This window comes from Ranitomeya variabilis, chromosome 3 (assembly GCF_051348905.1).
Source record: "Ranitomeya variabilis isolate aRanVar5 chromosome 3, aRanVar5.hap1, whole genome shotgun sequence".
NCBI lineage: Eukaryota > Metazoa > Chordata > Amphibia > Anura > Dendrobatidae > Ranitomeya > Ranitomeya variabilis.
In genome coordinates, this window is record NC_135234.1 from 121,404,884 (window position 1) to 121,429,134 (window position 24,251).

Consider the following 24,251-nt stretch of genomic DNA (forward strand, 5'->3'; position numbering starts at 1 on the left):
AGGTGGCACTAGAGTTCTAGTCCTCTTCATCTCTGAAGATACAATTTGCAGGTTAACTTTTTGTAAGTTAGGCAACCCTTCTACTATATGTATTATAAATCATACAAGACTGTGCGTTGTGTACTTTCATATAGTCTCATGTATTATAAAAACAAATGCAGCTATAAGTAAACATGTAATACAGTTCTATGTTGGAATATTACATTTACTTTAGGCTTAGTGCTTACAAAGAGTTTTTGACACTGTATTTTCGCTGCATCAAAAATGTAGCATCTTACAGTTCCAGCAAAGTGGAATGGATTTATAGAAATCTCAGGCCCACCTCTTTTTTTTCACGCACATGATTGTCTCAAAGTTTTGTGAAAATCAAATACAAGGAAATATAAAAAACATAACATACCAAAATGGACAAATAAGGCCTAGTCTAAAACGTGATAAAATTTAAGAATTTAAAAAAAAAAAAAAAAACACTCAAAAACACAAGTGACCTACCGTATACACTCGAGTATAAGCCGAGATTTTCAGCCCATTTTTGGGGGCTGAAAGTCCCCCTCTCGGCTTATACTTGAGTCATACCCAGGGGTTGGCAGGGGAGGGGGAGCGGGGGCTGTCTAATTATACTCACCTGCTCCCGGCACAGTCCCTGCAGGTCCCTGGCTCCCCGGCGCCCCAGCTTCTTCCTGTACTGAGCGGTACCATGTGACCGCTCATTACAGTAATGAATATGCTGCTCCACCCCCCATGTAATGAGCGGTAACGGTGGCCGCTCAGTACAGGAAGAAGCTGCGGTAACCGGGAAACAGGGACTGCACCGCGCCAGGAGCAGGTGAGTATAATGGGGTGGGGGAGCGCTGCGCGATATTCACCTGCTCCCCGTTCATAGTCACCTGACTTCGTGCTGGCGCCGCTCTGTCTTCAGCGTCTTCTGCAGTGACGCTCAGGTCAGAGGGCGCGGTGACGTGGTTAGTGAGCGTCCTCTGCCTGAACGTCAGTGCAGAAGACGCTGAAGATGGAGCGGCGCCGGAACGAAGTCAGGTGAATATTGAAAGTGCCGGGGGCCTGAGCGACAGAGAGGTGAGTATTTGATTTTTTTTTTTTATCGCAGCAACAGCAAATGGGGCAAGTGTCTGTATGGGGCATCGTATGGGGCATCTTATGGGGCCATAACGTTTGTGCAGCATTATATGGGGCAAGTGTCTGTATGGGGCCATAATCAGTGTGTGAATTGTGTTTCACTGATGTCTCAATCATAACATTTTTCTCTCTAAATCTGCATCGAATACTGTGAATATATATTTGTACTAGTGAAATACTGTACCATCGAAAATTCACCAAAAGCTCATTGTGGTACACTTAGTGGTAAAACTTGATTAAATTACATTATCTGAAAAAAAAAAAAAGTTTTAAATGATAAGACCCGTTTCCAGGTCTGGGAACTTAATACAAATCTCTGACACAGAACCATATTACTAAGGGTAGGTTCACAAGTCCGATTTCTGCATATCCAAGAAAAACAGTCCGATTATTTTGCCCAGAGTGGCATCGGTTTTTCTCAGACGTGGAAAAAAAAAAAATCTCCACCTTCTCTAGTCCTGAAAAATCAGACTGACAGAAGAAAAAAAAGGATTGAACACAGCCCCAGAACACTCGTTCCTGTGATACTCTATCTGTGAAAACAACAGATTATTTTTTTCTCATTCAAGTGCCAAGATAAAAAAAATAAAAATAAGCAAATACCCTGCAGTAAATAAATAAATAAATAAATATTGGCTGTTTGCAAGACCCCAAAAGTTGTCACTATAACCAGGTGAATATGGACACTGATATAATACGCAGCAAAGCAGCGAGATGAAGTACTTATATCAACATAGATGTAAAATGAAGATCTTATTCACAGCTGCATTAGCTCCAACCTTCTGAACACAGAACTAATACATTCTTAAAGTTTGTTCGTAACACACTTTTTGGATGTGGATTTTGAAGCAGATCTACATAAAAATCCATATAAAAAAAGTGTGTGAATATTCTGTTAGAGCATGGTCACACTTAGCAGATATGCGGCATATTTCCCACTTGGATTTGCATTTGACAAATACTTTGCATTTACCAGTAGCTGGAAAGTGGAAGGGATTTGATCAAGACTAATTCACACAGTGTCGGAATACAATCTGCAGCGGAACTTAACATGACAATTTATGTTGCAGATTTTCAGTAGTACAAATGTATATTCACAGTGTTCGATGCAGATTTAGAAAGAAAAATTTTATGATTGAGACATCAATGAAACAATTCACACACTGACTTGGTTATCTGGACCATCAGCTTGTCTTGCGAGTGTGACCTGAACTCAACAGACTCAGGCTATGTGCACACGTTGCGGATTAGCCTTAGGAATTTCTGGTGCTGATTCTGCCTCTCCTGGCAGAAAACGCAGCTGCGGATTTGTCGTGGTTTTTGTGCTTTTTTGCTGCGTTTTTTTTTCCCCTGTGGATTTCTATAATGGAATGGGTACAAAAATGCTGCAGATTCTCAAAAAATAAGTGACATGCTACTTCTTTGAAACCGCAGCATATTTTCAGCAACGTGTGCACAGCTTTTTTTTTTTCTCATTGATTTACATTGTACTGTAAATCAATTGCGAATCTGCGGCGTTTCTGCACCGCAAAAAACTCTGCGGATCCGCACAGAATCCGCAACGTGTGCACATACCCTTATTAGGCCACGTTCAGTATTTTACCTCAGTATTTGTAAAACAGAACCAGGCGTGGGTGATGAATACAGAAGTGGTGCATATGTTTCTATTATATTTTTCCTCTGATTTTTCCTCTCCTGGTTTTGGCTTGCAAATACTGAACGTGTGAAGATTGCTTTAAAGGCATATATGAGGTTACTGAGTTCTGGTTGGGAGATTCCTGGACGGTCATTGCATCATGATCTGTGAAACACGGATGTGTGTATCGAGCCCTTCAGCTGATTGCTTGGTTGCCTTTCAGTGCTGGTGTCATAGGCTTCAATCCAGCCAGTAAAATATGCATGATGATTGTATGTTCTGTGTTTGAGAGGGTTTCTATTGTTTTTTTTCTATATTATAGGTTTATTGTTGTGTTGTTTTTTGTTTGTTTTTTTATCAAATTTGTGCCCACGTTGTAGTTAACACTATTACTGATAGTGAATGAATGAGTAATTTCAATCTCTGTATAGCGCTGTTAGCACCATTAAAAAAAAATGGAAACAAATATATAAATTATCCTGAATTAAAAAGCTGTATGTGGGCACTGAAATCATGTAGGTGGATGTGAAAAATGAAAAACTGTGAAACACATAAGGCTGATCGTAATTAAGTAAATTTCAGTTTAATAAGATAATGTGGTAAATTATTATGAAGTGATGAAGTGCACAGACTGAATAGCCTGCAATGTCCAAATAGCAAATGAGCGCAAACATCACACCTAGCTTGCCATAGAACATTAGTACAAGCTAGGGGTCACTACAGTGGCAGGTTATGCTATGGCTTAGCTAGAGAGATGAAGCCAGATCCTACAGGATCAAGCCATAATAATCACATAAGAATACACCATAAACAATCCTTACTTTAAAGAACCCGGCACAGAAAGCCAATAGCAGATGAAGGGTTAATACTCTGGTCCCCTACACAATAATTGTGAAGGGTCATTAATCAATGTCTGTTAGCAGTACAACCCTGCACTAGATCCATCCATCCACAAGATCCCCTTCTTCTCCAAGACAAGAGGTTTTCTATAATAGATCTGGCACCATTTCCATGCCCCAATTTTGCATTTTGTTCTGAAAGCCTCTGAAAAATCCCACCAGGATTCACAGCTCATCCAAACGATAAAAGAGGACAAGTGGATCTGGAAAGCAATCTTTACTTCACATCAGCCTTAATTAGGCAATTAGTTGGTGTTAACCTAAGTCTTGTCTTCTAGAGAGAGAAAAATATGACCAGAAATGTAATTGCTTCTGACCTATTTAGTAGGCTAAGTTAGAAATTTATTAAAATGTGCATACATCTATTTTATAGGTGAATATTGAGTTTCTATTTAGCTTAAAAGGTCAAGAAAACATTTAAAGGTGATGATGTGTTATATGCCAGGTGACCACACTCGTCCCAGGTAGCATTGGTCTTGTCCTCATCCAGCAGTGGTAGAACCCACCATACACCTTCATCTGCTGGAGAACTTGCCAAACTGACATGTGGTTGGAGATATGAAGAAGTCAGATGCTGCTGACTCCTAACTAGCACCTGTGTGATAAGAAGCAAGGTGGCATCTCAACACTTGGAGACCTCTGCTCCTCAGCCTGGTTAAACAAGTCCCCCATGAGTTGCAGTTGGGAATGCAAGTCATATACAACCTCAGAAAAGACATGACATTCATCCAAAGGTTATTATCAAGAGTTAATTCAATGACATTACCTTTCATCCAATCCACTACCTGACTGGGAGACCATTTGCTCACAGGTTCCATTATTAATGCCATGCTGAACTTTGCTAGTTGCCCACAATGATGAACAGCTACAACCCTAGGCTTGTCAGTCCTCCTGGCTTCCAGCAGCACAAGAGCAGGCTTTGAAGGAGGGGAAGCTGCTGTGGATGTCAGCAATGCTGCTCAGTCCAGGCTTCCATAAGCAGCAGCATCAGTTGTCAGGCTGCTCCTCTGTGCACAGGGCTGCTGCTTCACACCATTCACTCAGTGCAAGCCAGGCTCTCTGTTCAGTCAGCTTCTCCCACTGATCTTCCCCACCTCCCATCATGACATCATCCCTCCACCCACAGTCACACACACAGCACACATTCCTACACCAGAAACACTTCTACTTTCCTGAGATGCAGCACTGCCTTCTGTAATGCACCTTATACTTAGTAAGCACAACAGCAAAACAAAAGTAGCACCAACTTGATACATAGAGATTCCTAAATCCAGGGGAGCTGTATATACCCAATGCAATGTATTCTGATGCAATCCAGATTGAGGTGATGCTGCCATGGTTTTTTTTTTTTAAATGGAAAAATCAGATAGTATAACACGCTGCCTGTATGAGAAGGACACATTGACTTGCTAAATGCAGACCCTGGCCAAATAAACTACATCCATCACACAGGCTCTGTAATTTTCTTATGGTACAGACAACCACAATTAATAAGAAATTGTGAGGTTCTTGGGAGTAGTACACTTGACTTTTAATCTCTTGTCCCCCAAAAAATCACTGTAAGGTCAAGTTTACATGAGCATAAAAGGTCGGACTAGGGTGCCTGGATCTCACAGGTGTAACTGACTCTAGCGGACCATAATACATCTGTATGTACCTACCTGTTCGCCGTTATCCAAGTTATAGAGGAGCATCGACCTGAAAATACAGGTGGCTCCTGCTCATCTACTGTCCGCACACCCAGAGGCGTAGCTAGGGTTTCAACTTAGGGGGGGCGAAACATCTGAGTGGGCCCCTAACCAGCTAAGGCTACTTTCACACTAGCGTTTTTTGCAATCCGTCGCAATGCGTCGTTTGGCCGAAAAAACGCATCCTGCAAAAGTGCTTGCAGGATGCGTTTTTTCCCCATAGACTAACATTAAGCGACGCATTGCGACGGATTGCCACACGTCGCATCCATCGTGCGACAGATGCGTTGTGCTTTGGCGGACTGTCGGCACAAAAAAACGCTACATGTAACGTTTTTTGCTGTCGGCGGTCCGCTTTTTCCGACCAAGCATGCGCGGCCGGAACTCCGCCCCCACCTCCCCGCACCTCACAATGGGGCGGCGGATGCGCTGGAAAAATGCATCCACTGCCCCGTTGTGCGGCGCATACAACGCTAGCGTCGGTAACCTCGGCCCGACGCACTGCGACGGGCCGAGCCCGACGCTAGTGTGAAAGAAGCCTAACCCTGATCACAATTAGGGTGCGCAACCGTAACTGTAAATATAGGGGAACCTCAGGATATGACCTCTCTGTTATTGAAAATAAATCTATATACAAAAACTAACATTGATTTTACCGCCATATTGTGACGATATGCAACTTTGATGGTCGCAATACTCTGAGTGCCCCTATAACAATACAGTAATGCTTAAGTGCCCACTTTACATTTAATAATGTCCCCTAAGTTCCCTCATGTACTGCTTTATTATACACAGTATGGTGAGCTCAAAGCTTCCCTATACACAGTATAAGGCCCCCACAGCTCCCCTCTACACAGTATGATGGACCCACAGCTCCCTTATCACAGTATGATGGGCTCGCAGCTCCCCTATACACAGTATGAGCCCACAGCTCCCTTATCACAGTATGATGGGCCCATAGCTCCTTTATACACAGTATGATGGGCCCGCAGCTCTCTTATACACAGTATGAGCCCACAGCTCCCTTATACACAGTATGATGGGCCCACAGCTCCCTTAAATACAGTATGATGGGCCCGCAGCTCCCTTATACACAGTATGATGGGCCCACAGCTCCCTTATACACAGTATGATGGGCCCGCAGCTCCCTTATACACAGTATGATGGGCCCGCAGCTCCCTGTCATGATTTGGCAGTCTGCAGTCACATAAAGTGACTGCAGACATTTATTCCAAGCCTTTATCAACTTTATAGTAATAAATTGTTTATTATTAAATTATTAAAGCACCACTCTAGCAGGGTTTTTTTTTCCACCGCTGGAGTAGTGTTTTAAGCGCAAGTCCCCTGCCCCGGTCATTTACTCATCCTCCGGCGTATTCACTATTTTGTGGCACTGCTGCAGTCCCACGGCTCAAACTTGTGAGCGCAGCTTCTGACAGGCCAGAAGTGAGAAGCTATGTCACAAGCGCTCAATATAAGACTATGAGGCTATGTGACCACATTGCGGATTCGTGAGCGGATTTTTCCGCACCATTTTTGCAAAATCCACAGGTAAAACATGCTGCGTTTTACCTGTGGATTTACCGTGCATTTCCAGTGTTTTTTGTGCGGATTTCACCTGCGGATTCCTATACAGGAGCAGGTGTAAAACGCTATGAAATCCGCACAAAGAATTGACATGCTGCGGAAAATACAATGCAGAGTTTCCGTGCTGTATTTTCTGCACCATGTGCACTGCGGATTTGGTTTTCCATAGGTTTACATGGCACTGTACACCGCATGGAAAACTGCTGTGAATCCGCACCGTGTGCACATAGCCTGAGAGTGAGAAAGAGGCCAGAACGAGGCTCCCATAGACTCACATTGATTAGTGACCTCTGCGCTGCTGCATGAAACACTGGAGCCGCGGACAGGCCACAAAGTGCAGGAGACAGAGACGAGCGAAGACTAAAACAGATGAAAACGCCAGAAGGTGAGTATCAGACAGTGGGCAGGGGACGGGGATATTCAGCACCGCTCCAGCAGTGAAATAAAATAAAATACTGGAGTGGTGCTGTAAATGTGATGCAGCTCTTGGTTACTGTATGCGGCTCCTTATACTAATACTCATAAAAGACCCAGGTGGTCCGTATCAAAGGCCCCCTACCCCCAATCTCCAGCCTCCCCACACAGCAAATATCACATGATGGAGTACATATAATATCGTAACAAAACATTATAATATTCAGCCCCCAGTGACCTGTCCCCCCTCCCCCACTTCAGCCCCAATACCCCCATCATCTCACATCCACCCCCTCAGTACCCTGTCCCCCCTCACCCACTTTCAGCCCCCACAATACCCCAATGGTCTCACATTCACATCACAGTGACATACCTGAATTTAGTAAACCTAAAATGTTCCATCCCCAGCACTTACTGATAAAGTTTGCACTGACTGCAGGCAGGACCAGGAAGTGTCTACTGTCTAGGTCAGTGATGGCGAACCTATGACACGCGTGTCAGTGCTGACACGCGTAGTCATTTTCAGTGACACGCCGGCCGCCAGCCGCGGCCCCATAGAAATTGCTTCTTTCCCAGGGTCTGAAGGAGAGGAAACTCTCCTTCAGGCCCTGGGAACCATATTAATGTGTAAAATAAAGAATTAAAATACAAAATATTGCTATACTCACCTCTCCGACGCAGCCTTGACCTCACCGAGGGAACCGGCAGCGTTGTTTGCTTAAAAATCGCGCTTTTCCTTCCTTACGTGAAGTCCCGGCTTGTGATTGGTCGCGTCGCCCATGTGACCGCGACGCGACCAATCACAAGCCAGAACGTGATTTTAAAATCCTGAAGGACCTAAAATTACGTCACGGCTTGCTGTGATTGGTCGCGTCGCGGCCACATTGGCGGCACGCGACCAATCACAAGCCGGGACTTCACGTAAGGAAGGAAAAGCGCGATTTTTAAGCAAACAACGCTGCCGGTTCCCTCGGTGAGGTCCAGGCTGCGTCGGAGAGGTGAGTATAGCAATATTTTTTATTTTAATTCTTTATTTTACACATTAATGTTGTTTCGATACCGATGCCCGATACCACAAAAGTATCGGATCTCGGTATCGGAATTCCGATACAGCAAATATCGGCCGATACTCCCTGCTCCCTGCTGCGCCGGCCAGAAGTCCCAGGCTGCACTTCTGAGGCCTGAGGAGATCGCTGTCTGGAGGCCCTGTGATTGCTGTCTGGAGGCCCTGTGATTGCTGTCTGGAGGCCCTGTGATTGCTGTCTGGAGGCCCTGGGATTGCTGTCTGGAGGCCCTGGGATTGCTGTCTGGAGGCCCTGGGATTGCTGTCTGGAGGCCCTGTGATTGCTGTCTGGAGGCCCTGGGATTGCTGTCTGGAGGCCCTGTGATTGCTGTCTGGAGGCCCTGTGATTGCTGTCTGGAGGCCCTGGGATTGCTGTCTGGAGGCCCTGTGATTGCTGTCTGGAGGCCCTGTGATTGCTATCTGGAGGCCCTGTGATTGCTGTCTGGAGGCCCTGTGATTGCTACAGCAACCATCATCCAGTGAACTGTGGGGTGTCATTGGCCATTACTGAGATAAGTGAGAGGGAGGCAGTGATGGCGAACCTGTGGCAGTCCAGCTGTTGCAAAACTACAATTCCCATCATGGCTGGCCATTCAAAGCAAAGGCTTTGGCTGTGAAGACATGATGGGAATTGTAGTTTTGCAACAGCTGGAGTGCCACAGGTTCGCCATCACTGGAAGAATTCCCCCTCCCCCTCACTTATCTTAGTTCACGGCACCCCACACAAGTTAAATAATAGGAAGACCAACAAAAGAAACCAACTGACAGATGAACAAAGAAGTCACTAAGCAGGTAAGTTAATTCTAATTATACATATTTGTTATTTAAACTATACATGTCGCAAAATTATGGTTTTTTTATCAAGGTGACACACCACCCAAGTTATGCTCGGTTTTTTGGCGAATTTTGACACACCAAGCTCAAAAGGTTGCCCATCACTGGTCTAGGTGAAATGCAAGATGTGGGCACTAGGACCCAGCGTGCCTGAGCCAATCCCAGCGTGCACAGGGTGAAGGAAACTGCAGCAGGGGAAAAGCTTCAAGATCAGGTCAGAGGGGCGAAACCATTCACTGCAGGGGGGATACTGCAGCCGCCACTGTGCTAGCAGCGTGCAGAGTCTTTCAGACAGGAGCAGACATTATACTGTTCTGCTCCTATGCGGTGTTCTGCCTCGTCACAGAAGTGGCCCTGCCCTGGCTCCCAGTGGGCCCCTTCATGTGACAGGGCCCGGGGCGACGGCCCCCTCTGCCCCCCAGTAGCTACGCTACTGCGCACACCATAAAGTTATGTTCACATGTGCTGCGTTTTTTTCTGCAGCAAAACCTGCTCTCTTGGCAGTAAAGAAGCTGCAGGAAAAAAGCAAGCTTGCGTGTTTTTTCTTGTGCTTTTTGCTGCGTTTTTGTCATACTAGATTTCTCTCTTGTGCAAGCTGATAATGTTCAGTGACAAAAGAAAATATCATGTTTTACTTTACTTTTACCATATTTTACTTTACTTTTCCTTGGCACAAAAGCTAAGGAAAACCTGGTACCTGTGTTTTTCAGCGTATTTTCAACATTTTTTCCATTACCCAATACTTTCAGTCAGTGTAAAACACTGAAAAAACAAGCAAAGCACAAAATACTTAGGACATGAGATTTCTGAAATCTCATAGACTTTGCTGGTACTGTAAAATGCAGCTTAAAATTTGCATAAAAAACGCAGCAAAAAAACGCCACGTGTTTACATAGCCTAACTGTGATGTACAATTATGGTAGTTTGCATTAAAGGGGTTCTTTAGTGAAAACAGGTTATCGCCTATCCACTTCTATCCAACCGCACCGATCAGAAGAATTGGAAACTTTTATCGCCGACATGGCACTTTTATCCCCACCTTTAACCCCTTACTGACAGTGCCAATTTGGTACTTAATGACCGAGCCATTTTTTACAATTCTGACCACTGTCACTTTATGAGGTTATAACTCTGGACGCATTAACAGATCCCGCTGATTCAGAGATTGTTTTTTCGTGACATATTGTACTTCATGTTAGTGGTAACATTTCTTCGATATTACTTATTAATTATGAAAAAAAAAAACTAAATATGGCGAAATTTTTTATAATTTTGCAATTTTCAAACTTTGTATTTTTATGCCCTTAAATCAGAGAGATATGTCACAAAAAAAAGTTAATAAATAACATTTCCCACATGTCTACTTTACATCAGCACAATTTTGGAAACACATTTTTTTTTTTAGGGAGTTATAAGGGTTAAAAGTTGACCAGCAATTTCTAATTTTTACAACACCATTTTTTTTTAGGGACCACATCACATTTGAAGTCATTTTGAGGGGTCTATATGATAGAAAATAACCAAGTGTGACACCATTCTAAAAACTGCACCCCTCAAGGTGCTCAAAACCACATTCAAGAATTTATTAACCCTTTACGTGCTTCACAGGAACTGAAACAATGTGGAAGGAAAAAATGAACATTTAACTTCATTTTACTTCAGAACCATTTTTTTTTATTTTCACAAGTGTAAAAACAGAAATTTAACCATAAATGTTGTTGTGCAATTTCTTCTGAATACGCCGATACCCCATATGTGGGGGTAAACCACTGTTTGGGCGCACCGCAAAGCTTGGAAGAGAAGGAGTGCCGTTTTACTTTTTCAATGTAGAATTTGCTGGAATTGAGATCGGACACCATGTCGCGTTTGGAGAGCCCCTGATGTGCCTAAACAGTGGAAACCCCCCACAAGTGACACCATTTTGTAAACTAGACCCCTTAAGGAACTTATCTAGATGTGTGGTGAGCACTTTAAACCCCCAGGTGCTTCACAGAAGTTTCTAAAGTAGAGCCGTGAAAATATATCACATTTTTTCTACAAAAATGATCTTTTTGCCCCAAAATTTTTATTTGATTTTTTTTTGTTAAGGGTAACAGGAGAAATTAGACCCCAAAACTTGTTGTCCAATTTATTCCAAGTACGCTGATGCCCCATATGTGGGGATAAACCACTGTTTGGGCGCACGGCAGAGCTCAGAAGGGAGGGAGCACCATTTGACTTTTTGAGCGCAAAATTGGCTTTCGTGTTTGGAGACTCCCTGATGTACCTAAACAGTGGAAACCCCCCAATTCTAACTCCAACCCTAACCCCAACACACCCCTAACCCTAATCCCAACCCGATCCATAATCCTAATCACAACCCTAACGATAATCACAACCCTAACCCCAAAACAACCCTAACCATAACCCTAATCCAAACCCTAAATCCAACACACCCCTAATCCTAATCTCAACCCTAACCTCAAACCTAACCCTAATCCCAATACACCCCTAACCCTAATCCCACTCATAACCTTAACCCTAATCCCAAACCTAACCCTAATCCCAAATGTAACCCTAATGCCAACCCTAACCCTAATACCAACCCTAACCCTAGCCCTAACCCTAACTTTAGCCCCAACCCTAACCCTAACAGTGGATGGGTCACCTTTAATCTCTGGGCCTGTGGATCAGGAGACCGTACCGCTTGAAATTTTGTTGGAGCCTAATCATCAGGAGCAACTTTCTTTCTTGCTAATTTCTTCTCCTCATTTTCCTGTGATTTTAGGCATTCCTTGGTTGCGTTCTCAGAACCCAATTATCAACTGGGAGACAAAGGAGATTATCTTTCCAACAAGGAGCAACTCAGCGTTAACAGAAGCTGTTCCTGAGTCCACGGCTACGGAACCACATGTACAGGTATTTTCTTTACCTCCAGCATATAAAGAGTTCTCTGACCTCTGTGACAAGAAGAATGCAGATTAGCTTGCTCCACACAGGCATTATGACTAGGGTTGAGCGAAACGGGTCGATCATTTTCAAAAGTCGCCGACTTTTGGCTAAGTCGGCGTCTCATGAAACCCGATCCGACCCCTGTGCTTGTCGGCCATGCGGTACGCGACTTTCGCGCCAAAGTCGCGTTTCAATGACGCGAAAAGCGCCATTTCTCAGCCAATGAAGGTGAACGCAGAGTGTGGGCAGCGTGATGACATAGATCCTGGTCCCCACCATCTTAGAGAAGGGCATTGCAGTGATTGGCTTGCTGTCTGCGGCGTCACAGGGGCTATAAAGGGGCGTTCCCGCCGACCGCCATCTTACTGCTGCTGATCTGAGCTTAGGGACAGGTTGCTGCCGCTTTGTCAGAAGCAGGGAGAGCGTTAGGCAGGGTCCACTAACCACCAAACCGCTTGTGCTGCAGCGATTTCCACTGTCCAACACCACCTTCGGTGTGCAGGGACTGTGGAAGCTATTTTTTTTTTTTTTTCCCCTCAGCGCTGTAGCTCATTGGGCTGCCCTAGAAGGCTCCGTGACCGTGATAGCTGTATTGCTGTGTGTACGCCACTGTGGAAACCAACTGCTTTTTTCAAAGCACATATCCTCTTGTTCCTTCCTTTCTGCACAGCTATCTTTTTTGTTTGTCCACACTTTTTATTTAATTTGTGCATCAGTCCACTCCTATTGCTGCCTGCCATACCTGGCTTAGATTACTGCAGGGAGATAGTAATTGTAGGACAGTCCCTGTTTTTTTTTTTTTTTTTTTGTGGGAGATTAAGATTGGCATTTCTGCTACAGTGCCATCCCTGTGTGTGCCATCTCTCACTGAGTGGGCCATAGAAAGCCTATTTATTTTTTCCGTGATTTGTGTTCTAAATTCTACCTCAACACAAAAACACTACATCAATCAGTGGGAGAAAAATATTGGCCTCAGTCAGGGCTTGTGTGCCACTGCTGTGTGTGCTATCTCTCATTCAGTGGGCTATAGAAAGCCTATTTTTTTTTTTTTTTTTTTAATATTATTTGGTTTCTAAAGTCTCCCTGAAAAAAAAAAAAAAAAACATACAAAAACAGTGGGAGAGTAATATTGCCCTTTCAGCTTGTGTGCCAGTCTTGACTCCTGGGTGTGCCACCTCTCTCCCTTTCATTCAGTGGGCCATAGAAAGCCTATTTATTTTTTTTTTTAAATATTATTGGGTTTCTAAAGTCTCCCTTAAAAAACAAAAAATACATAAAAAAACAGTGGGAGAGTAATATTGCCCTTTCAGCTTGTGTGCCAGTCTTGACTCCTGGGTGTGCCACCTCTCTCTCTCATTCAGTGGGCCATAGAAAGGCTATTTTTTTTTTGGTTTTTTTAATATTATTTGGTTTCTAAAGTCTCCCTGAAAAAAAAAAAAAAAACATACAAAAAACAGTGGGAGAGTAATATTGCCCTTTCAGCTTGTGTGCCAGTCTTGACTCCTGGGTGTGCCACCTCTCTCCCTTTCATTCAGTGGGCCATAGAAAGCCTATTTATTTTTTTAAAAAATATTATTGGGTTTCTAAAGTCTCCCTTAAAAAACAAAAAATACATAAAAAAACAGTGGGAGAGTAATATTGCCCTTTCAGCTTGTGTGCCAGTCTTGACTCCTGGGTGTGCCACCTCTCTCTCTCATTCAGTGGGCCATAGAAAGGCTATTTTTTTTTTGGTTTTTTTAATATTATTTGGTTTCTAAAGTCTCCCTGAAAAAAAAAAAAAAAAACATACAAAAAACAGTGGGAGAGTAATATTGCCCTTTCAGCTTGTGTGCCAGTCTTGACTCCTGGGTGTGCCACCTCTCTCCCTTTCATTCAGTGGGCCATAGAAAGCCTATTTATTTTTTTTTTAAATATTATTGGGTTTCTAAAGTCTCCCTTAAAAAACAAAAAATACATAAAAAAACAGTGGGAGAGTAATATTGCCCTTTCAGCTTGTGTGCCAGTCTTGACTCCTGGGTGTGCCACCTCTCTCTCTCATTCAGTGGGCCATAGAAAGGCTATTTTTTTTTTGGTTTTTTTAATATTATTTGGTTTCTAAAGTCTCCCTGAAAAAAAAAAAAAAAACATACAAAAAACAGTGGGAGAGTAATATTGCCCTTTCAGCTTGTGTGCCAATCTTGACTCCTGGGTGTGCCACCTCTCTCCCTTTCATTCAGTGGGCCATAGAAAGCCTATTTATTTTTTTTTTAAATATTATTGGGTTTCTAAAGTCTCCCTTAAAAAACAAAAAATACATAAAAAAACAGTGGGAGAGTAATATTGCCCTTTCAGCTTGTGTGCCAGTCTTGACTCCTGGGTGTGCCACCTCTCTCTCTCATTCAGTGGGCCATAGAAAGGCTATTTTTTTTTTGGTTTTTTTAATATTATTTGGTTTCTAAAGTCTCCCTGAAAAAAAAAAAAAAAACATACAAAAAACAGTGGGAGAGTAATATTGCGCTTTCAGCTTGTGTGCCAGTCTTGACTCCTGGGTGTGCCACCTCTCTCCCTTTCATTCAGTGGGCCATAGAAAGCCTATTTATTTTTTTTTTTAAATATTATTGGGTTTCTAAAGTCTCCCTTAAAAAAACAAAAAATACATAAAAAAACAGTGGGAGAGTAATATTGCCCTTTCAGCTTGTGTGCCAGTCTTGACTCCTGGGTGTGCCACCTCTCTCTCTCATTCAGTGGGCCATAGAAAGGCTATTTTTTTTTTTTTTTTTTTAATATTATTTGGTTTCTAAAGTCTCCCTGAAAAAAAAAAAAAAAAACATACAAAAAACAGTGGGAGAGTAATATTGCCCTTTCAGCTTGTGTGCCAGTCTTGACTCCTGGGTGTGCCACCTCTCTCTCTTTCATTCAGTGGGCCATAGAAAGCCTATTTATTTTTTTTTTTAAATATTATTGGGTTTCTAAAGTCTCCCTTAAAAAACAAAAAATACATAAAAAAACAGTGGGAGAGTAATATTGCCCTTTCAGCTTGTGTGCCAGTCTTGACTCCTGGGTGTGCCACCTCTCTCTCTCATTCAGTGGGCCATAGAAAGGCTATTTTTTTTTTTGGTTTTTTTAATATTATTTGGTTTCTAAAGTCTCCCTGAAATAAAAAAAAAACTTAAAAAAACAGTGGGAGAGTAATATTGCCCTTTCAGCTTGTGCGCCAGTCTTGACTCCTGGGTGTGCCACCTCTCTCTCTCTAATTGTGGGCCATAGAAAGCCTTTTTTTTTTTTTTTTTTTTTTTTTAATATTATTTGGTTTCTAAAGTCTCCCTGAGAAAAAAAAAATAAATAAATTAGGTGGGAGATTAATATTGACATTAGTGCTTGAGTGACAGTCCTGCGTGTGTGTCATCTCTGTGATTTTGTGCCACAGAAAACAGAGTGTGTAACATTGTGCCTGATTTTCCTTGTGGTCTCACCAACCTGTTAAGGGATATTGAAATCATACTGAAGTTATAGCTCACCGTGTAAGTTGTTTGACAGCAACAAATAAAGTTACTTTGGTTAAGATTTTAAAACAATGAGGAAGTCTGGTGCAAGAGGTCGTCGTGGGCGTTCATTGTCAGCTGGTAATGATGGTAGTGGTAGTGGAGCATCAGGTGGTCGTGGGGATAAAAATATTCCACCTAAGTCTGGAGCTGTGGAGCCAGTTTCGTCGTCAGGCTACACAAGGCCTCGAACGCTCTCTTTTCTGGGAGTAGGAAAACCGCTTTTAAAGGCGGAGCAGCAACAGCAAGTTTTGGCTTACATTGCAGACTCAGCCTCTAGCTCTTTTGCCTCCTCTTCCGAAACTGGTAAATGTAAAAGCAGCGCGTCGCTTGTGGATGTTCACGGTCAGGGACAAGTCGCTTCCTTGTCCTCCTCAGCAAAAACTACAACAAGAGAGAAGGATGCAGCAGGCGACACAACGGGTCACTCCATGGAGCTCTTTACACATACCGTCCCTGGCTTAGAAAGTGAAACATTTAACAGGCCATGCCCATTACAAGTATATTCTGACATGGAGTGCACTGATGCACAGCCACAGCCAGAGTACTATGCTGCTCCTTTGACTCAGACCACCACATTGCCCTCTCAGGGTACAGATCCACAATCAGACCCTGATGAGACTATGTTGCCCCGCCACGAACGCTATACCACCGACCGACACAGTGACACAGACGAAGTTGCACACGAGCTCGAAGAGGAGGTAATAGATGACCCAGTTATTGACCCCGATTGGCAGCCATTGGGGGAACAGGGTGCAGGCGGCAGTAGTTCAGAAGCGGAGGTGGAGGAGGGGCCGCAGCAGGCATCAACATCGCAACAGGTTCCATCTGCCGGGCCCGTATCTGGCCCAAAACGCGTGTCAAAGCCAAAACCTGTTGGAGCACAGCGTTGCCATCCGGTTAAAGCTCAGTCTGCAATCCCTGAAAAGGGATCCGAGTCTAGGAAGAGTGCAGTCTGGCATTTTTTTAAACAACATCCAACTGATCAGCGCAAAGTCATCTGTCAAAAATGTTCAACTAGCTTAAGCAGAGGTCAGAATCTGAAAAGTCTAAATACTAGTTGCATGCATAGACACTTAACCACCATGCATTTTCAAGCCTGGACTAACTACCAAACGTCCCTCAAGGTTGTAGCACCCTCGGCCAATGAAGCTAGTCAGCAACGCAACATCCCTTCCGTCACTGTAAGGCCACCATTTTCCGCACCACCGGCAGTATCTGTGCAGGTTTCTTTGCCAGCCAAAAGCAGTCAGGGTCAGGGAATCACCAGTTTTGTAGGAGGAAATATTGCATCTAGGGCACCGGCGGAAACAATACCGTCTCCAACCGTCTCTCAGTCTGCCATGTACACCGGCACACCCGAAAGTTCCACGATCTCCAGCTCTCCAGTCCAGCTCACCCTACATGAGACTCTGGTTAGAAAAAGGAAGTACTTATCCTCGCATCCGCGTACACAGTGTTTTAACGCCCACATAGCTAGACTAATCTCGTTAGAGATGATGCCCTACCGGTTAGTTGAAAGCGAAGCTTTCAAAGCCCTGATGGAGTACGCTGAACCACGATACGAGCTACCCAGTCGACACTTTTTTTCCAGAAAAGCCATCCCAGCCCTGCACCAGCATGTTAAACAGCGCATCGTCCATGCACTCAGGCAATCTGTGAGTACAAAGGTGCACCTGACTACAGATGCATGGACCAGTAGGCATGGCCAGGGACGTTATGTGTCCATCACGGCACACTGGGTGAATGTGGTGGATGCAGGGTCCACAGGCGACATCAATTTAGGGACAGTTGTGCCTAGCCCACGGTCTAGGAAACAGTTGGCTGTAGGCGTTCGCACCCCCTCCTCCTCCTCCTCCTCGTCCTCCTGCAGAAGCTACAGCTCTTCCACAGAACGCAGTCTGCCAACCACTCCATCGGCAGATGACACTGTTGCACACCAGTTGTCCCATTATGGGCCAGCTACTGCCAAGCGTCAGCAGGCTGTATTGGCTATGAAGTGCTTGGGCGACAACAGACACACCGCGGAAGTTCTGTCCGAGTTCTTGCAACAAGAAACGCAGTCGTGGCTGGGCACAGTAGATCTTGAGGCAGGCAAGGTAGTGAGTGATAACGGAAGGAATTTCATGGCTGCCATCTCCCTTTCCCAACTGAAACACATTCCTTGCCTGGCTCACACCTTAAACCTGGTGGTGCAGTGCTTATTGAAAACTTATCCTGGGTTCTCCAACCTGCTCCTCAAAGTGCGTGCACTTTGCTCACATATCCGACGTTCGCCTGTACACGCCAGCCGTATGCAGACCTATCAGCGGTCTTTGAACCTTCCCCAGCATCGCCTAATCATAGACGTTGCAACAAGGTGGAACTCAACACTGCACATGCTTCAGAGACTGTGCGAACAGAGGCGTGCTGTTATTTATTTGTGGGAGGATACACGGGCAGGCAGTAGGATGGCAGACATGGAGTTGTCAGGTGTGCAGTGGTCTAAGATACAAGACATGTGTCAAGTCCTTCAGTGTTTTGAGGAATGCACACGGCTGGTTAGTGCAGACAACGCCGTAATAAGCATGAGCATCCCCCTAATGCGTCTGCTGATGCAAAGTTTGACGCACATAAAGGAGCAGGCGTCTGCACCAGAGGAAGAGGAAAGCCTTGATGACAGTCAGCCATTGTCTGGTCAGGGCAGTGTACAGGACGAGGTAGCGGGCGAAGAGGAGGTGGAGGACGAGGAGGATGATGGGGATGAGTATATTTTTAATGCCGAACCTTTCCCGGGGGCACAGGAATTTGGTTGCGTGTCACGGCCGGGTTCTGGTTTTTTGAGGGACACAAGTGACGTAGATTTGCCTGCAACTGCCCCTCAACCAATCACAACCGGAGATTTGACAACTGGAACTTTGGCCCACATGGCGGATTATGCCTTACGTATCCTAAAAAGGGACACACGCATTACGAAAATGATGAACGATGACGATTACTGGTTGGCCTGCCTCCTTGATCCACGCTATAAAGGCAAATTGCAAAATATTATGCCACATGAGAACTTGGAACTAATATTAGCAACCAAACAATCAACTCTTGTTGACCGTTTGCTTCAGGCATTCCCAGCACACAGCGCACGTGATCGTTCTCACACGAGCTCCAGGGGGCAGCAGACTAGGAGTGTTAGGGGTGCACACATCAGAAGTGGCGTTGGACAGAGGGGTTTTCTGACCAGGTTGTGGAGTGATTTTGCTATGACCACAGACAGGACAGGTACTGCTGCATCAATTGAAAGTGACAGGAGACAACATTTGTCCAGTATGGTTACTAACTATTTTTCATCCCTTATCGATGTTCTCCCTCAACCGTCATTCCCATTTGATTACTGGGCCTCCAAATTAGACACCTGGCCAGAATTGGCAGAATATGCATTGCAGGAGCTTGCTTGCCCGGCAGCAAGTGTCCTATCAGAAAGAGTATTCAGTGCTGCAGGTTCAATATTAACCGAAAAAAGGACTCGTCTGGCTACCCAAAATGTTGACGATCTAACATTTATTAAAATGAACCACAACTGGATTTCGAAATCTTTTGCCCCACCTTGCCCGGCCGACACCTAGCTTTCCTATGAAAAGCTCTTGCCTGTGAATTACTTTTCTAATGTCTAATTTGCTGCAGCTGATTGTACAGCATACGACATGTTTACACCTCCCTAAATGGCAAAACTCCCCACACGGGGCCGTGGTATCGCGACTTGGCGCAAGCACCCGTGAGACTGCTGTTTGTCTGAAGAGGTGGGTGTGCTCGCTTTTGGTTGACGGCATTGCTACTGGGTCCCTCATAGTACAATGTAGTGTCTCTGGCGGTGGTGGTGCGCACCCAACGTCAGACACACCGTTGTAACATGAGGGGCCCTGGGGCGGTCCCGCCGGCCTCAAGAGAGTTCCCCCCTACCCCAGCTCAAAATGTGCTCTACCACGTCCAAAATTATGTCGCACAGCTCCACCAATCTTTAGTCTATTCGCTGACATCATTCAATGTCTGGCACTGACAATACAAATTTGTAGACATCTATGATGCAACTTAAAGTAGTCTGTGTCTGTGTCCTATATTGGCACCATTAAATAGTTACTGCCAAATTACTATGTCAGAAACTCAGTAGATGAGCCCACCCCTGTACCTAAGTATGCCACCTTTTTTTTTGTTTTGGTTGTTTTGCGAGACATTAACATCTATTTATATTTTGGGAGTACTGGGACAGACACTCCTTGCACTACTCCTCCACTCACCACCAAGCTGCCTGTGTATCCATGTAACCGCTGTAAAGCTGCCATGAGCCTATTGTTTGTTATTTTAGGCCTTTGATAGCCTGTCTGCGGTCCCTACTTTAAATACTCCTCCACTGACCACCAAGCTGCCTGCCCGTGTATCCATGTAACCGCTGTAAAACTGCCATGAGCCTATTGTTTGTTATTTTAGGCCTTTGATAGCCTGTCTGCGGTCCCTACTTTAAATACTCCTCCACTCACCACCACCAAGCTGCCTGCCCGTGTATCCATGTAACCGCTGTAAAACTGCCATAAGCCTATTGTTTGTTATTTTAGGCCTTTGATAGCCTGTCTGCGGTCCCTACTTTAAATACTCCTCCACTGACCACCAAGCTGCCTGCCCGTGTATCCATGTAACCGCTGTAAAACTGCCATGAGCCTATTGTTTGTTATTTTAGGCCTTTGATAGCCTGTCTGCGGTCCCTACTTTAAATACTCCTCCACTGACCACCAAGCTGCCTGCCCGTGTATCCATGTAACCGCTGTAAAACTGCCATGAGCCTATTGTTTGTTATTTTAGGCCTTTGATAGCCTGTCTGCGGTCCCTACTTTAAATACTCCTCCACTGACCACCAAGCTGCCTGCCCGTGTATCCATGTAACCGCTGTAAAACTGCCATAAGCCTATTGTTTGTTATTTTAGGCCTTTGATAGCCTGTCTGCGGTCCCTACTTTAAATACTCCTCCACTGACCACCAAGCTGCCTGCCCGTGTATCCATGTAACCGCTGTAAAACTGCCATGAGCCTATTGTTTGTTATTTTAGGCCTTTGATAGCCTGTCTGCGGTCCCTACTTTAAATACTCCTCCACTCACCACCACCAAGCTGCCTGCCCGTGTATCCATGTAACCGCTGTAAAACTGCCATAAGCCTATTGTTTGTTATTTTAGGCCTTTGATAGCCTGTCTGCGGTCCCTACTTTAAATACTCCTCCACTGACCACCAAGCTGCCTGCCCGTGTATCCATGTAACCGCTGTAAAACTGCCATGAGCCTATTGTTTGTTATTTTAGGCCTTTGATAGCCTGTCTGCGGTCCCTACTTTAAATACTCCTCCACTGACCACCAAGCTGCCTGCCCGTGTATCCATGTAACCGCTGTAAAACTGCCATGAGCCTATTGTTTGTTATGTTAGGCCTTTGATAGCCTGTCTGCGGCCCCTACTTGCAATACTCCTCCACTGACCACAATGCTGCCTGGAGTGCCTGCCTGTGTATCCATGTAACCGATGTAAGACTGCCATGACTGCCTACTGTTTGTTATTTTAGGCCTTTGATAGCCTGTCTGCAGCCCCTACTTGCAATACTCCTCCACTGACCACACCAATGCTGCCCGTGTACCCCTGGAACCTATTTAAAAGTTCATAGAGCCTAGTTATATATTTTATTTACTATTAATAAGGCCATGATGGACTACGCTGTACCACGCTACAAGCTAACCAGTCGACACTTCTTTTGCGAGAAAAGCCATCCCAACCCTCCACCAGCATGTAGAAGACCGCATTGTCCATGCACTCTGGCAATCTGTGAGTACAAAGGTGCACCTGACAACAGACGCATGGACCTGTAGGCATGGCCACGGAAGATTACGTGTCCATTACGGCGCAATGGGTTGATGTGGTGGATGCATGGTCCACAGGGGACAGCCTACTAAGTCTGTCTGCAGTCCCTAATTCAAATTGTCCTCCACTGTCTAAATCGGAGCTTCCACCTTCTGGCTTTCGGCCTATAGTATCAGAAATTAAACTGCATTTGGCCTTCAACTTTGGTTAGGGCCTACTAACGGCTTCTGCCCCTGCCTGGTGTTGCCCTCAACTAAATAAAGCTGAGCTTCAACCTTCTGCTCCAAATTACCATTTAAAAAAATGCAATAGGCTTTTCCGGCCTACTAAAGGTGTCTGTCTGTGTGCCCCTGCCTGGTGTTGCCCTCAACTAAATAAAGCTGAGCTTCAACCTTCTGCTCCAAATTACCATTTTAAAAAATGCAATAGGCTTTTCCGGCCTACTAAAGGTGTCTGTCTGTGTGCCCCTGCCTGGTGTTGTCCTCAACTAAATAAAGCTGAGCTTCAACCTTCCGGCTCTCATTAAGTGGTTTTAAAAAAAAAAAAATGGTGGTTAGGGCCTACTAACGGCTTCTGCCCCTGCCTGGTGTTGCCCTCAACTAAATAAAGCTGAGCTTCAACCTTCTGCTCCAAATTACCATTTTAAAAAATGCAATAGGCTTTTCCGGCCTACTAAAGGTGTCTGTCTGTGTGCCCCTGCCTGGTGTTGCCCTCAACTAAATAAAGCTGAGCTTCAACCTTCTGCTCCAAATTACCATTTTAAAAAATGCAATAGGCTTTTCCGGCCTACTAAAGGTGTCTGTCTGTGTGCCCCTGCCTGGTGTTGCCCTCAACTAAATAAAGCTGAGCTTCAACCTTCTGCTCCAAATTACCATTTTAAAAAATGCAATAGGCTTTTCCGGCCTACTAAAGGTGTCTGTCTGTGTGCCCCTGCCTGGTGTTGCCCTCAACTAAATAAAGCTGAGCTTCAACCTTCTGCTCCAAATTACCATTTTAAAAAATGCAATAGGCTTTTCCGGCCTACTAAAGGTGTCTGTCTGTGTGCCCCTGCCTGGTGTTGCCCTCAACTAAATAAAGCTGAGCTTCAACCTTCTGCTCCAAATTACCATTTTAAAAAATGCAATAGGCTTTTCCGGCCTACTAAAGGTGTCTGTCTGTGTGCCCCTGCCTGGTGTTGCCCTCAACTAAATAAAGCTGAGCTTCAACCTTCTGCTCCAAATTACCATTTTAAAAAATGCAATAGGCTTTTCCGGCCTACTAAAGGTGTCTGTCTGTGTGCCCCTGCCTGGTGTTGCCCTCAACTAAATAAAGCTGAGCTTCAACCTTCTGCTCCAAATTACCATTTTAAAAAATGCAATAGGCTTTTCCGGCCTACTAAAGGTGTCTGTCTGTGTGCCCCTGCCTGGTGTTGCCCTCAACTAAATAAAGCTGAGCTTCAACCTTCTGCTCCAAATTACCATTTTAAAAAATGCAATAGGCTTTTCCGGCCTACTAAAGGTGTCTGTCTGTGTGCCCCTGCCTGGTGTTGCCCTCAACTAAATAAAGCTGAGCTTCAACCTTCTGCTCCAAATTACCATTTTAAAAAATGCAATAGGCTTTTCCGGCCTACTAAAGGTGTCTGTCTGTGTGCCCCTGCCTGGTGTTGCCCTCAACTAAATAAAGCTGAGCTTCAACCTTCTGCTCCAAATTACCATTTTAAAAAATGCAATAGGCTTTTCCGGCCTACTAAAGGTGTCTGTCTGTGTGCCCCTGCCTGGTGTTGCCCTCAACTAAATAAAGCTGAGCTTCAACCTTCTGCTCCAAATTACCATTTTAAAAAATGCAATAGGCTTTTCCGGCCTACTAAAGGTGTCTGTCTGTGTGCCCCTGCCTGGTGTTGTCCTCAACTAAATAAAGCTGAGCTTCAACCTTCCGGCTCTCATTAAGTGGTTTTAAAAAAAAAAAATGGTGGTTAGGGCCTACTAACGGCTTCTGCCCCTCCCTGGTGTTGCCCTCAACTAAATAAAGCTGAGCTTCAACCTTCTGCTCCAAATTACCATTTTAAAAAATGCAATAGGCTTTTCCGGCCTACTAAAGGTGTCTGTCTGTGTGCCCCTGCCTGGTGTTGCCCTCAACTAAATAAAGCTGAGCTTCAACCTTCTGCTCCAAATTACCATTTTAAAAAATGCAATAGGCTTTTCCGGCCTACTAAAGGTGTCTGTCTGTGTGCCCCTGCCTGGTGTTGCCCTCAACTAAATAAAGCTGAGCTTCAACCTTCTGCTCCAAATTACCATTTTAAAAAATGCAATAGGCTTTTCCGGCCTACTAAAGGTGTCTGTCTGTGTGCCCCTGCCTGGTGTTGCCCTCAACTAAATAAAGCTGAGCTTCAACCTTCTGCTCCAAATTACCATTTTAAAAAATGCAATAGGCTTTTCCGGCCTACTAAAGGTGTCTGTCTGTGTGCCCCTGCCTGGTGTTGTCCTCAACTAAATAAAGCTGAGCTTCAACCTTCCGGCTCTCATTAAGTGGTTTTAAAAAAAAAAAATGGTGGTTAGGGCCTACTAACGGCTTCTGCCCCTCCCTGGTGTTGCCCTCAACTAAATAAAGCTGAGCTTCAACCTTCTGCTCCAAATTACCATTTTAAAAAATGCAATAGGCTTTTCCGGCCTACTAAAGGTGTCTGTCTGTGTGCCCCTGCC

At 44.7% G+C, this 24,251-nt stretch overlaps 1 protein-coding gene across 11 annotated transcripts in view; it reads right to left on the reverse strand.

Moving 5' to 3' along the window:
• CNKSR2 (connector enhancer of kinase suppressor of Ras 2) overlaps nt 1-4,812 on the reverse strand; it is a 547,735-nt gene extending 542,923 nt beyond the window's left edge. For 6 of the 11 annotated variants that reach the window (XM_077294620.1, XM_077294615.1, XM_077294619.1 and 3 more), the window contains exon 1: nt 4,436-4,748. In XM_077294620.1, the coding sequence (XP_077150735.1) occupies nt 4,436-4,499 (64 nt within the window). In that variant the 5' untranslated portion in view covers nt 4,500-4,748. Of the gene's footprint in view, nt 1-4,435 lie in introns of all 11 variants that reach the window. The other 5 variants (XM_077294618.1, XM_077294612.1, XM_077294609.1 and 2 more) reach the window with 3 other exon arrangements.
• Nucleotides 4,813-24,251: the final 19,439 nt, after the last annotated feature.